Source organism: Apaloderma vittatum, unplaced genomic scaffold (genome assembly GCF_000703405.1).
Source record: "Apaloderma vittatum isolate BGI_N311 unplaced genomic scaffold, ASM70340v1 scaffold11267, whole genome shotgun sequence".
Taxonomy (NCBI): Eukaryota; Metazoa; Chordata; class Aves; order Trogoniformes; family Trogonidae; genus Apaloderma; species Apaloderma vittatum.
Window position 1 is genome coordinate 55,596 of NW_009724642.1, and position 14,752 is coordinate 70,347.

A 14,752-nucleotide genomic window follows, 5' to 3' on the forward strand; every position below is an offset into this window, starting at 1 on the left:
CAGGAAACAGGAAAAGGAAGAACACTAAATCACCAATCCTATAGTTCTCATACCAACTGCCATGGATTAAAACAATCATTCTGGGAAGCAGCATAGAAATGATGCTGGAAAAATGCTGTGGCCACTAGTAAAAATAAAAACTGAGCACTCACAGGGCAACTGACATATTGAAGTCACTGCCTTTACTAATTATAAACACTCCACTCCTGTATGAGGATTGCAATCTTTAAAAAGTCAGTATTAACCAGTACTCTGTGCCTGTCAGTACCTGCGGCTTTGTGGTGGATGGGCAGTCTGGAGTGCAGTTTACGTGTCTTAGGAATTGCCTTGGTCATTGTCAGACTTTTTGGTGCTACCAAACATTTCTTTTTAACGAGCCAAAGATTTTAGAGGGAAGTTCATTACTAATTTCTTCTGTCTTGTACCTTAGTTTTTAATTTGCGTTTCTAAAGATAATTGAAATACGTGTTTTCTACTGTAGTTAGCAAGTCCTTTTCTGCTACACAGTTGTCACCAGTGCTTAATCCTGTTTTAAACTGGTATTTGTTTATTGGAAATTATTTTAGACTAGAGTAAACTGCTGCTAAAGCCAAAATGTGGCTAAGCAAGTGTCTCTTTAGAACATTAGAACATTGATCATTCCTTTTTTAAGTAGTAATTTCAATGTTGTCTTTTTATTTCTAAAACACTGAGTTTTTTGATGTTTGTTGGGTTTTCCCCCTCCACCCTTTTTTTTCCTCCCCTGTTTCTTGATGGAACTTGTAGTAGGGGCAAAGTTTGTGACTTCTGTTTCCAAGCTAGAAGACATCAGACAGGTGATAGTATGAGTATCTCAAGGTGTGAGACTATTAAGGGAAATGCTAGAGGGAATTACATTGGAGAGACCTCAGTTGTGACTGTCACATCATATCAAGCCCTAAGGATGCTCAAGAATTTATTCCATTCAGGAGAAGAAAAGTAATAACTAGAAACTTGAGAGTAACCTAGATAACCTTCCTTCTAAACTACAGAGTGCTAATCTTGAATAATGCAAACAAGAATATTGTATTTATTAGATTTTGGGTCACACACAAGGAATTTCTTATTTCCCCATTTATTTTTAAATGCTAAGCAGTATCAGAAGTATTTCTTTACTTTTGGAAGAACTTTCCCTGGTGATCTAAAATAAAGGGTGAGATGTAGAGGTAGATCCATCAGCAATACCAGACTTCTACTGAATTTCACAAGTAAGAGATTTCTTTCATTAGTGAAAGATAAGCAAAGAAGCTGTCAAATTTTTAAAGTAAAAATTACGCAATTTTGTCAATTCAGACTGCCACTGTATTTTGGAGCTATTAATTTACCCCTTATTCAGGGCTATATAATATCTATGTGAGCCCAGAGTATTACATGTAAAAGGTCTCTTTCACATTTGTATTTTAAATGCCTTAAAGTAGTAAGAGATCTTGGTTTAATAATTCATTGAGAAACTATATTAACTTTTTTTCTCTTCTGCGTCTCTGACCAGATTTGAAGGATTGTTCCCAGCAGCCTAAAATCTTCAAATTCCTCATTTGCACAGCTTGATAGAGCAACAGCAAGATCATTCATGATGACACAAAGCTTTTTTGATATGAAGTATTAAAAAATTTACCAAATCAACCCAACAAGCCACCAGTTCAAACAGATTCTAAAGTGCTCTGGTGCTTTAGACAAAATAGTCAAGTCTGTGAAGTATTTGATGAAGTTCATGTGAAACTTGGGATATAAAACATGAGGACTACATAACAATAATGCAGCAAAAACTCAGTGCAGATAGTCATGGATACTTGTAGAGGGCAGAAATGGAAAGAGCTACATTAAACACCGTGTCATTTGCTGGTTTCATTGGTATAGCTCTTAACTGAAATTCCCCATGATTTTTTTTTATAATTTTTTTTACAAAGGAGAGAAAATGCAGCTGTTTGGAAAGTAGTATTTGGGATTAGCAATCTTGACCATCCATCAGGCTTCATGCAGACCCGACTAGTGAAGACCATTATCCTCCATCCACGCTACAACAGAGCAGTCGTAGACTATGATATCAGCATTGTGGAACTAGATGAGGATGTCGAGGAGACGAGCTATGTAAGACCTGTCTGCCTGCCCAGCAAGGACCAGTTGGTTCAGCCAGATACCTACTGCTACATCACAGGCTGGGGACACATGGGCAACAAAAGTAAGATGAATATTTCTGGGGACTCTTGGAAAACATGTGAATCTTCTCCTGAGTTGATCAAATTAGTGATCTCGTTACAAAGCTTCATCCTTTTGTACTATTACTGGACCTTGTTAAAAGCTAGGGAGCTCTAACCACTCGTGAAGGGATCTGGCTGTGGATAGAGCCTAGCTTTTTCAAATCAGCAGCCTGAATTTGCGATCCTTAATCCTTATTTAGACAAGTGGCTTGATTTTTTGAAAACACTGAGGATCTAGAAACTTCTGAAAGTTACCTGGCTTGGTTATCATTTTACTGGTTAGGGTGTTTTCAGAACTGTATTGAGAAGGTATCAGATCATTGGGTGGGGGAGCAACACTCTTGGTTCAGTGAAAGCAGAAGGCACTGAAGGCATTGGCTTACAGGTAGCTCAGTGAATGTTTTCTTGAATCAGTGCTTCATGTCACATTTTGGGCTTGTGACATAATTTATTACATCCAGGCATAATTGCAAGAGGTGTTTTAGTCTCTCTGAACAGAATGTTGGTGTGTTTCTTTGTTCTGTGGCCCCTGCAATCCTTAGGTCCCAGGACAAGAACAGTTGCATTATGTAAATCTTTGTTGAGACAAAACGTTATGTAAATCTTTGTTGAGCAAAACAATTCTGCATGCGTCCTACGAAAATTATCCTGGTCCCAACCCTGCTAATGCTCTAGCTTTTGTGTTTCTCCCTTCACTTTTATGGTAATTACTAGGGAAGGCTCTTCTGTTCACTGGAGAAGGAAATTTTCTTTTCATTATTGCTTCAGGTGAGACTTCACCTCTAGTGGCCAGGTCAGACACACAGCAAAAATTTAAATGCACCTGTGAAAGGCTGTTTACTGGCAGCTCTACCCATCTAAAAATATCTTGTATTTAATAGCATAAAACCTCACAGAATGCAACCGGCAAGTGGAAAAAAGTTCTTTTTTCTCTAATGTGGTTTCAGCATTGGTTTTAAAGGTTTTATGTTACGAAGCATCGAAAACTATCACAACTACACAGCATTTAGTACTTCATGCCATAGGTTGATCAACTTCCCTTAAAATTTGAGCGGTCAGCTGTTCACACTAAGAGGAAGTCCTTTCCCGTTTCCTGAACGTGCTACCAAAACCATTTCAATAACCTTTGAATTCTGATTCCCCCTAATACACTCACCAAGTCAAATTTACACAAATCTAACTCCAAATGGCTGTGATTATACTCAGCTTTACCATGAGAGACACGAAGAAACAGGGAGATCCTGCAGTGGAGTCCAACCTTGCCTCCACCTCCCTCGCGCCACTGTTTTCCAGCTAATACTGTCACCATCTTAAAAGCCCTAAAAGCACCTAAAATTGCACTCAGCCTGTCAGCACAACCACATGATGAACAGCAAGTGTCACACCAGTCCCCAGGTGCTCAGTCCTTCACCAGAATGCAACACGCACACCCCTGGCTCAGGAGCACGACAGCCACAAATTCTGCGGTGCAACAGTCCAAAAATTCGACCTGCTTTCACCTTAGCTTTGCACAAAAGGGAGATTCTTCTCTTCTTACATTTAATATATATATGTTAAGTAATATTCATAATCTATCCTAATGGAAATATTTATGCTATCTCAAAGAGCACTCATAGCTAAGTATTGGTGTGGTTTGTACGTATAGTTTAATGCTTAATTCTGTTTTTCAGTGCCTTTCAAGCTTCAAGAAGGAGAAGTTCGCATCATTTCCTTAGAGCAGTGCCAGTCCTACTTTGACATGAAAACCATCACCAGCAGGATGCTGTGTGCTGGCTACGAGTCTGGCACTGTGGACTCCTGCATGGTAAGTCTCTCTCTAAGGAGAAACTCACAGATGGACTTGCTTTTAGAAATCCAAGTATTATGATGTTTATTACATATAGGACAGTTCATCTGCTACAAGAACAGTTATTAACATATTTTAACCAAACTTTTGTTGTTATTATTATGAGTGTAATCAACTTCATTTATGATAATTGAATGCTGCTTGAAGACTTCAAGGTTTACCTGTATTAGTTAACTATTAGAATGATTTAAAAAAATTTATACGAGCCTTTTGCAGGTATTTTTTTGTACAATTATAACAGGGAATAAACACTGGTAGTGCTGTGTGCTGCTACACAGTTCAGCAGAGCAGCCAGTTTTTACAGCTGAGTTACTTATTAAAGGCAAATTGCTGTAGAAACTGAGACACAGCTTTAACCATACCACTGCTGGCCACGTGTAGCCCTTACAGACTATATTTTTTCTTTCATGTTGCAGGGTGACAGTGGAGGCCCACTTGTGTGTGAGCAACCCGCAGGGCGCTGGACTTTGTTTGGTTTAACATCTTGGGGCTCTGTCTGCTTTTCCAAGGTTTTGGGGCCTGGAGTTTACAGTAACGTGTCACATTTTATTGAGTGGATCGAAAGACAAATATACATCCACACCTTTCTGCTAAACTAACTCCAGATGGTAAGAATTGTGCTGACAGACAAAAGAAAAAAGGGATCAGCACTTCAACACTGAAGATTTTGCAGTCCAGAAACTCTATGAAAAGGAGTTTCAAGCTCTGCCTATTCTTGCTGGGGAGCTATGGAATATGCAGTGTATGATAATGGTAAACCCTCTGCTGGTGAATATACTTTGGGGTAGAATTAATAATCCTTTCAGCTTTTCTTCTAACTGTGTTGTGGTGCTATTCTGAACACAGCAAAAGGCTTAAAAGAAAAGAATCAGCCACTTTCTGCCTTTCAGTTATTCAAACTAAGCAGCAGCACAGACTAGAAAAAAGTTTTTAGATAACCTATTTTAATACTGTTCAATTAGTAGCACATGCATTTTCACTCGTTGTCATGGGGAACGAACTGTGTGCGTTCAGACGGCAGTGACAGGACACACGTTCACAAGGACAGCACACCAGGCAGGGCTGCACCACGTGCTGGAGGGCGTGTGGGAGAGATGGATGAGATCGCACGTCCGTGTGGCATGGGGCATGTCAAAGCCCACGCTGAGGTTTCCAAAGGCGTGTAGCTGTGTGCTGGGCCTGGGCTAAGGCACAGCCTGTCCCTCAGCGTGGCTGACTTACATGGACATAACTCCCCACCATCCTGACTCCACCGAACTCCCCACCATCCTGACTCCACCGAACTCCCCACCATCCTGACTCCACCGCTTCTCTTACCAGAGCCAGCTTGGGTGACTTTGCAGGGTGATGGGGGGACCAGCAGCCCAACAGACCCGTAACAACCCCTTGGGGCACCCAAGAATGAAACTGAGTTATTCAGACTCCTGGGCCAGTTTCTAACCTGTGCCCTTCTGACGTTTTACACCTTTTTGTATGGCATGTTCAGCCTATAATGCATGCATTGACTAGCTCCAGCCCTCTAAAAACATAACGGGGTTGGCAATGCCACTGCAACAGTTTCCCCTCCTAAAGTCACCTACTTTGAACATCTGGTGAGATATGGAAAATGCAGCTTTTTAAAGCACAGAAGATGCAGCGTGAGCAGTATCCCAAATACTGGGAAACTAGGCATTTTGGTAAGTCTCTTCTAGCTTCATTTTGCTTAGCAAGATTAAACAACTAAGAGAAAGGAAAATGCAGAAAAAATCTGAGTAATAGAAGACTTGGATTCCAGCTTCTATTCAAATGAATATTAGAAATGAATTAAGCAAAGTGCAAGAGTTTCACCAGCAAAGGCTCAGAGAGCCCTGCTTAGGGGCTTGGTAGCCAGACGGGGGAGTGCTCTGTGTGGCAGGTGAGAGGCTAAGCCTTGACTCCTAGAGTCCGTTTGAAAGCAGCTGTAGTGGGGCTTGGCACCTCTTCAGGGTGCTAGAGGGGAGGTCAGAGGAGGAGGAGTCAGGAACCTGGGTGAATTCACAGGGTGAATTTCATGGGGGAGCAATGCCTTTAAAATGTGCGTATGTTCAGTGCTGTGCCTGGTCCCTGTGAATCCAGCGTAAGGCAGGTGATTATCCTCTCTGCTACCTCTGGCACGCCCCCATGACAGCGTGGCAGGGCCTTGTCGATATCCCAAGTGCCGGATGTGGAAACACGCACTGAAAGAGCTCCATAATGGACATTTCTGGTACTATTAATTATGTTACAACTAACCTACATAGATCTGACTATTGCTTTCGTGAAGGTTTACCTCTTACTTCCATATCTTCTACTTTAACATTCCTAGCATTAGACAGCATTCTAGACAGCATTATTAATAAATATCCAATACTATCTTATGGTTTCTGAAACTCTATTTAAGAGACTATATCTTATCACTGTTTCCTGCTCAGAAAGAAAACCCTTCTAGGATTTGCTAGGTTTGGAGTTTTTTGTTTTGTTCTTTTATGGTTTTTAAAAAATATATTAAAATATTTTGTTATTTTGTTTCTACTATAGCATATAAATGCTCTTCTTCCTCCAGCTCAAATGAGAGAAAGCAGCTGTGACCGTGTTTTTCCAGTGCAAGTAGATTATAGATGAAGCAGGTTATTGATGCCCTTACCTCAAGGATATGAAACCTGGAGCTCTCAGTCCCCCACTTTAGCTCTTCTCTGGGGCCAGGATCTCTGCAGCTGTAGGGCAGCACTATTCAAAGCTGCAAAGCTGGTTACCAAGAGTTACCTGAGCAAGCAGCCCAGGGGCTGTCAGAGCAGTAAAAAAAAAATAAATTAAAAAAAAGTAGTAAAAAAAAAAGCACTAGAGTATATATAATCATTTCATGTAGGTATGAGAACTACCAAATGATAATATGTAATTACACATTTTAATTAACTGGGGTTGGCCTGCAACCAGTTTCAGAGCAGTTCCTCCCAGGAAGTGAGGGAGAGTCCTGCTTGAACACAGAGTTCAGCCCCCTCCCATCTGGGATCAGTCTGAAGAGGTTACAGGCTGAGCCCCATCCCAGGTGGCTTTAGGAGGGAGCAGCTGGGTCTTTTCCTTCCCCACAACTTGTCTGATACAACATTCCATGTAAAGAGGAAATTTGTAATTTTATAGATGTATTTTTATACTGCTTTTTTTTTATGTTTGCACATGAAATAGGCAAACATACTCGTCCTTCCACTGTATCAAGCCTTTCCCTGTGTGCTGACGTAACGGCTACAATCACAATTACTCTGTCTCTTACAAGTGTGGTCTCACTGTAAGGTAACAATTGTTGGTTTTACTTCTGTCACAGCTGTAGCTCCAAATGGAAGCAACATCACACAGTCAAGCAGATGCGTTTCTAGCTGTACTAATAAAAATTTACAATAATTTTCCAAGTATCTTCGCTGTTGAAAATGTGTTTTAATCTTTAGAGAGAGGCTCAACAACACTATGGAGGTGTGAAGTTACAACTGCAGAAACAATGCCTAAAAATAGCCTTAAGAAGCTATTTGCCTACCCGTAACTCGCTTTTTTAAGCAGCCCTGACAGCCCTGTTAGCGTGACAACACTTGTGCAGCTTCTGGCACTACCACCACTGTACAGCTTCTAGTTTCTTCTGCATGTATGCGTCCAGTTCCGAATACTACCAGGAATACCGCTGCCAACAACTACTCTGAATTGAAAAATCTGAAAAACTAAAGCTGCAAACAAATTTCTCTGAACACATTTTGTTCTATGGCTTTCCTCAGGAAAATCTGCTTTTGACTGGTATACAGCATTTCAAGAACATGTACGCATGCTGAAATCAAAATAATAGGCACACAGAAACTTAAAATAGTTAAACTTTGCCTCTTCACTGCAGTCAGCAGTAAGGTATGCAGAACCATGAGGGCAAGAGCAACATAACCAGAATAAAACAGGAACAAGTAATATAAAAACCATACTGAAATTCAGCAATGAAAATGTTCTTAATTTGGTCATCTTTTGAACTCGTCCATTGGCCTCTGCAGAGAGCAAGGGCTGCTCTGAGCAGCAGCAGGGCCAGGACGGGCAGCACTGTTGGGTGCTCTGCCCGAGCTCCTGCTGCCACCAGCAGCACTGCGGGGGGGGAAAAACCACCACAGCTTGGAGTAAACATTCACCTCAAACTGCACCCCAGGGACAATCCAAACTCTCCCTCAGTAAAGGCTGTGGTTGGCTGCCACCTGCAAGTGTTTAGCACAGGTGCTGCTGCTGTGAAAGAAAAAAAAGCAAACAAGCGCATTTTTTTTCCTGTAAATCAAATGCACATCAAAAAGTGAGTTAAAGCTGCTCTAGGTGAAGCTACAAAGTCTGGGGGAGTTGAAGGTGGGCGCTTTGATTTGTTTTAAACTGAAAATCCAAAGTGTAAATGTTGTGCTTTCCTTCATGACATCTGGAAGGCACCTGTGAGTTGGTCTTAAAAAGCTTGTTTTCAAAATGGAAAAGCCAGGTCATGCTGTGCCTAAGTGCAGGCGTGCAGAAGCAAGCAGGGGAAAGTGATGTGTCCAGTGCTAAAAAAAATAAATAAATAATAATAATACAGGAAACATTCAACTGTTGAGAAGCAAAAGGAGAGAGATTCGCTTGCACCCTTCATTTGGCACCACTTTAGATATGGCCAATTAACAATTTGCAGCTTTTATTATTAAAGACTCGCTACCCTTCCTATCTTCAGTAAAAGCCAGCAAGTGATCATAGCAGAGAGCCCTTAGATATTTCTGCAGTTAGTCCACAGAAAAAAAAATTTAAAAACTGGATTTTACACAATGGTAATTTTATCACTTAAGACTGCTTGTCAAAGAAGTCCTCTAAAAGAACTCAAACTACAGTGGGCGATTTTAAGCATTGTGTGCCATCAGTGAAACAGCAAACCAAGAAGAAATAATGTGTGTGAGATTTTGTACCCCTGTCATACAAAAGTACTTACAATTGGCACAGAGGAACTTTTTAAAGGACCGTAAGTTTCAAGGCAACCCACAGGCCCTGGCACATTTGAGACCCAGATGAAATCAGCCTTCATCCAATTTAGGAATCCATCCTGAAAGCCTCTCTGCACTAAGCAGTGACCAGGCAGGTAAAAGTTGTGTCGCAGCAACTTCGGCATCCCAGAGGCTCCAGCAGCTGCCCCAGGTCCAACAGGTGGCTGCCACCTGCACGTTTCCTCGTGTAGTTGCTTTGATGCTCCGGCTGGCAGCCGCAGAGGGGTCTGGAGCTCTCAGCCCCACTCGCACAGCTGCGCTGTGATCCGCCTGCGAACTCCCGAGCTGGGCTGGCGAGCAACCTGCCAAATCTGGCGGCCTGCTCTGCTCCCTGCGGCAGGGGCAAGGAGAGGGCAGGTCACAGGCCAGTGTTGGTCCTCAAACTCCTTTTCCCAGTGACAGAAAGGGGACAGAGCTGAGTCCCACACTCCCTCAGCTCGCTGCACGTCCCAGAGCTCCTCCCCGAGAGCTCAAACTACCTCAGTCACACAGACACAGACTGCAGCACCACAGCGAGAATGACCTGTTCTCTGTGGCTACAAGTGAAGAGAGATTTAAAGGTGCAGACAAACATCAGGTGGGGCAACAGAAACAAAACCCGTTTGACTTCCAAGGGCAGGAAACCACTGGCCTGGCCAACTTCTCTGGAGCCCTGTACAACAGGAGACCATCTGCTAGGTAAGAGCAGAGCACTGAGTCCCAGCAAGTCTCATCTCCCCACACAACCTCCCGGCTTTTCTGCACCTTCCTCTCAGACACCTGGCAGCTCCTGGGGCTTGCAGAGAAAGCCAAGATGTTTCACTCGGGACACCCAGAGTCCCCTCCTGGCAAGGTGCTGCCCACAGCAAGAAGGATGCTACAGACAAACATCTGAACATCGTAACTGCAAACCAACACACTCGACGACGTGATCCCTCGGAACTTGAATGCCTGCCCTCACTTCAAAGGTCCCACTAACTTTATGTTAGAACTTACCAAAAATATTTTGTCATATGTCGAACCAAATTAAAAAAAAATATTTGCAGAAATGTGTGTCATCACTGGCTCCTTCCACAGTTTTTTTCTCCTCACTAACACCAGGGATGGAGTCAGCCCTAATAACATTCTACCTTTTGAAAAGAGAGATGTTTTAAACTTTTGGTAACATGTGGTGACCTGCATTTGAATGAACTTAGCATGCCCTCAATATCCACCGTGCATAGCAGCGTCTCAGACCTCACAGCGTTTGTTTAAATTCTTTCTGGGTTCTTAAAAGATGTGGAATATGTAATGTTGATCATTGACAAGGAAACCTCATGGTTCAGTTAAAAAGCAGAGCTCTTGTCCCAAACGTGGTGCCTAAAAATACAACACAGAAATCTTGGCAATTTGAAAGCAGAAACTTTTAGAAAGAAATAGAACCAAAAAAATGGGCTTGATACTAATAATCCATTAGCAGCTCCATTTTGAGGAAATTGTTTATTTCAACAGGTACTAGTGGATACAAACAATTTCCTAAGCTCCTCCCTAAACTGGCCATGTAACTTTTCGAGGAGGGAAGTAAAAAGGAGGCAATATTTTAGACAGTCTGGAATCCAGAAGTAGCTGCATCCACCTCAGTCAGCTTCGGTGCAGAGCAGTGGGAAACTGGAAGAGGCAAGACACCTCCAAGACAGATGAACAACAGAGCTTAAATTTGGGATGTACAATGGGTTATACCTTCTTTTGAGCATAAGTATCTTTAGAGATACTTAAGCCGCTTATTATAATAAGTCTGGAGGAATATAAAAACACCTGAGAGTGAATATGAGTAATGTCATCAGCTAGAAGCTGCTTTTTATACAAGACCTGAAGCCAGACTGGAGCTACCCGCTGCCACTGGAAGGCAATTTTGCAGTGCAGGCATGAGGTAGAGCTCAGAGAAAATTCAGGCAGCCAACATCCGTGTTGGGTGAGGAGGAAAAGAAGTCCAGTCAGCAGTGAACGACACGAAATGGCACACGGAGACAAAAAGGAGGGATGTAGCAGGAGGATGACCTATCACAGAGAACACAAAGCTGCACTGCTACTTGCTCCTTTTGTGGAAGAGGAAGGTGAGGAAGACGCACAACACGTATGTCTCATCTGGGCTGCTCTTCTTCTGAGGCTGAAAATTGTCTTTGAATAGGCCTGAGACGGCCCATGAATCGTAACTTTTCAGCTTAATCATTCATCACCCATCATGCCTCATGAACAAACTGGACCGCAATGATTAATACAATTACTGTATACACATACTGAAGGAGTCTTGCGACAAAGCCAGCCTGTAACACTGCTTCCCAGCCCTTCTGCCTATTTCATACTTCGACATGTTGTGAATCCCAGCGAATGCCAGGATCTTTGGACAGCAGTGCAAGGGAGCAGGTTGGCTTACCTGAACTGGATCCTGAAAATCCATATTCATGCAACGTCCTGTCTGTGACACTACAAGGTATCAAGCAATGTTGCATACAAGAAATAGGCAGTATGCAAAGTCTACCATGTGAAAAAATATAAAAACCAACTCAGCAATTTAGATCTTGAATGTCTTAAATTATTTAAAAGCTTTATAAACAAAAAAGCTTTTAAGGAAATGTGTGCATTGTCTACCTTGGCTCAAGAAAACAAAACCACAACACAGCATAAATCAGCAGTTATTATTCTTGGGTTTTAAACAGTTAGCATTCCAACTTTGCAAAACACGCTAAAACATCTTCTTCACACAAACCAGAACTCAAACCTGCTTTGTGCTCTAGAGAACAACACTGCTGCCATCTTCAAAAGCACATGCAGAGACTTTGGCATGTGAATTATTACCACCAAATGTGTCCAAATGAGTTTCATTTGATGAACTCAGAAGTACTGTCTCTTCAGAGTTCAAGCCATTTGTATTCCCAGGCTCATCCTGAACGTCTGCTAAGAAGGAGGTGTCCTCTGCCAACCCATCTTTTGAAGAGGCCTGAAAAGATGTTTTAGAGGTTGGCAAAACACTGGCCACACTGTCTTCCTCTGATACGGCACCTGTGGCTGAGCTGGAAGACCCAGATGTGGCCTGGAACTCCATCCTACAGTTCACACCGCACTCATCTTTCCGTCTCTTAGTTGCTTCCCTCTGCTCCTCAGGGGTCAGTCTGTCAAGGTGCTTGGCTCTCAACGCTGGAGACGGAAACAATGTTCCTTGGAGAGCTCTCAGCAAATATCTACAAAATAAACAGTGGCAAATAAGCTGTTTAGAAGCAGACTCAAAATGGTTTCCAGCAACACTAAAGGAAACCAAACACTATCCAAGTAACCCTGAGGCTGCAGCAGCCTCTGAAACACCTTTTCGCAGGTGCCATTTTGTGAACATAAAATGGCATTTCCAGAGACAGATACAGATCTCAGGTACTTCCATTTTTTTCTTTCTTGAACACGGTTCTCCTACAGATGAGTTTCTGCAGCACTGTGAACTTGCAACTTCACTGAAGGGCCGGGATCTCAACTGCACTGAAAGTGCAGCTTTCTGTGTGTAGTGCCACGCCTCAGAAAAAAGAGGCATCAACATCAGCGCATGGCTAGTTTCCCTGGCACTTCAGCGCAGATACAAGGAGTTAGGAGCTAGTGTGGAAAAAGATCAGGCCCAGAAAAAAATCATGCTTCCAACTGAGAAGCTGTTTATCACTACTGTTTTGCACTAATGATATAGCACTAATATCGCCCTGGAAAGCTGGGAAGAGTAGGCAGAGCTTTGGTCTGAAATTTTTAACTTTTGTAGGACCAGAGAATTCACCAGAAACAAGAATGAACATAAAAACAAAGCCCAAGGAAACAAAGCATCACATGGAGTACAAGCGATGTTCCAGAATAAAACTCTAGGAATAATTTCATAGTAGAACTGATTTAACTGGCAACTTTGGCAAAGTTTTAATCATAGACTTTTGCATGGAATTTTCAGTCAACAGAGCATCTGTCCCTTAAGAGAACTGCTCCTTACAAACTCCAGTGAAAGCCCCAATCTCACTCCCTCAGGCTGGATGGTGTAGAGCACCCTTTAGCTTCGCAGTCCCCACCGAGAAGTGGCTTTTCAGCACCTTCCAAAGGATGACATCGGAAATAAGCAGGCTCCACTGTCACCAGCTGACGCCGGGCTGAGGGCAGGGATGGGGACGGAAGAGCAAACACATTTCTTGCTGATTTGAAGCCCAAACAGAAGCTAGAAGTCATCATCTCCAGTGAGCGCAGCAAAACCCTGGCTGACAGGCTTAAGGCACAGATCGGAACATTTTCAGAGGGTACTTAAATATTTGGTGGCCACTGCAGGCACCTACAGGCACTGCTTTGCCAGCCCTCCTGCCGGCGGCACTGACAGCTCAGGCAGCCTCATGCTACAGGACTTGATGCACAAAGTGTGCTCAGCCTGTGCCCAACGGTATAAACGACGTCAGGGGAGGAGGAAACGGCAGTTGTTCTCCCCAACACTCCTCTCAGTATCTCCCTGTGCAACTCAGTTTCAAGTCCCCCTCTTACTGAAATTATAAGAAAGGGAAATAAAGAGGCATAAAACAAAAGAAGGAATAAATTAGCACCCGAGGCACTTCACCAACAGGCTGCAGACTTGAGTTCATGCTTAGCCAGTGAAAGGAAGATGGCTGTGGCTACTGAGCAAAGTTGGACCCAGAGCTGAATGAAGTCTCTTTCACTGGTTTTCACCCATTTTGTTGTTGTTGGGTCTCTCAGGTGTGCCCCTGCTCAGCGTGCTGGTGTCCGAGATCTCCACCCAGCAGAGCTGGCTTCCGCCTTTCCAGGGTGAATGAGTTACCAGCTTTGAAGTTGTGACTTCTTCAATGAGGCAAAACACTTAAACACCAGGTGCGATAAAAACACAACTCAGGACCCCTTGTGAATCTCGTCAGTGTGTTTCCACCCCACAGAGAGGCCGGCACATGCATTCTTAACTCTAGGTATTCTTATATATATTCAGGACATAAACTTCAAACAGAAAGAGGTTTCACAAATAAACACAGACTAAGCACAGCACTTCTATGCCAACTTTGATCACTCATTTAACCAAATTATATATAAATTACAAACTCTGTGGTTACAGAGATTGCTGTTTTTTTTCCTCCAAGGACAATATTTAATATGATATAAATAATGTAATATAAAAGTCACAAAAGAATTTTTTTGTTTACTGAAAACCATTTTGACAACATGTCACTAAAGAGCTGTCCTCACATGGCTTCCTCTGGCAGAGTTATGAAATATTCTTTACACTGGGAGTCGTGGGGCACTGGCAGTCATGGGGGCAGGAAGACCTCCAGCCAGAGAGATTTACAGCATCACTGACTGAAAGAAAACTAACTTGGTTAACAACAGCAATCTGCAACTATAAAACAGAAACGCACCTGGGTAGCAATGCAACACAAGTAGTCAGGAGGCAAACTAAGTAAAATACTGGGTCTGTCATGTGCTTCTCCATGATCCAGTAAGGATTTGATGGTGGGTTGCGAGTTTTGCAGGTTGCTCCAAAAGCCAGAGTGAAGAAAAAATAGAAGAGGATGCTGCCAACTATAACTACTGTATGTATCCAAGTCTGCAAATCAGAAAAAGGTAACAAAGCACATTTAAGCTGTAAACAGAAGGACTTGTAACCCTTGCACATGTGCGTGTATGGACGCGTGAACATGCACACGCCCTTCCTCCCGGGC

At 42.8% G+C, this 14,752-nt stretch overlaps 2 protein-coding genes across 2 annotated transcripts in view; one reads left to right on the forward strand and one right to left on the reverse strand.

Annotated features, from left to right (window-relative positions):
* CORIN (corin, serine peptidase) overlaps positions 1-4,661 on the forward strand; it is a gene marked incomplete at its 5' end in the record, with an annotated part of 55,845 nt that extends 51,184 nt beyond the window's left edge. Inside the window, 3 exons of the mRNA XM_009872604.1 lie at positions 1,926-2,197; positions 3,887-4,020; positions 4,479-4,661. Of these exons, the coding sequence (XP_009870906.1) occupies positions 1,926-2,197; positions 3,887-4,020; positions 4,479-4,661 (589 nt within the window). The remainder of the gene's footprint in view (positions 1-1,925; positions 2,198-3,886; positions 4,021-4,478) is intronic.
* Positions 4,662-11,743: 7,082 nt separating this feature from the next.
* Positions 11,744-14,752, reverse strand: part of ATP10D (ATPase, class V, type 10D) — a 36,877-nt gene continuing 33,868 nt past the window's right edge. The window contains 3 exon segments of the mRNA XM_009872603.1: positions 11,744-11,826; positions 11,829-12,265; positions 14,450-14,637. Coding sequence (XP_009870905.1) covers positions 11,744-11,826; positions 11,829-12,265; positions 14,450-14,637 — 708 coding nt within the window.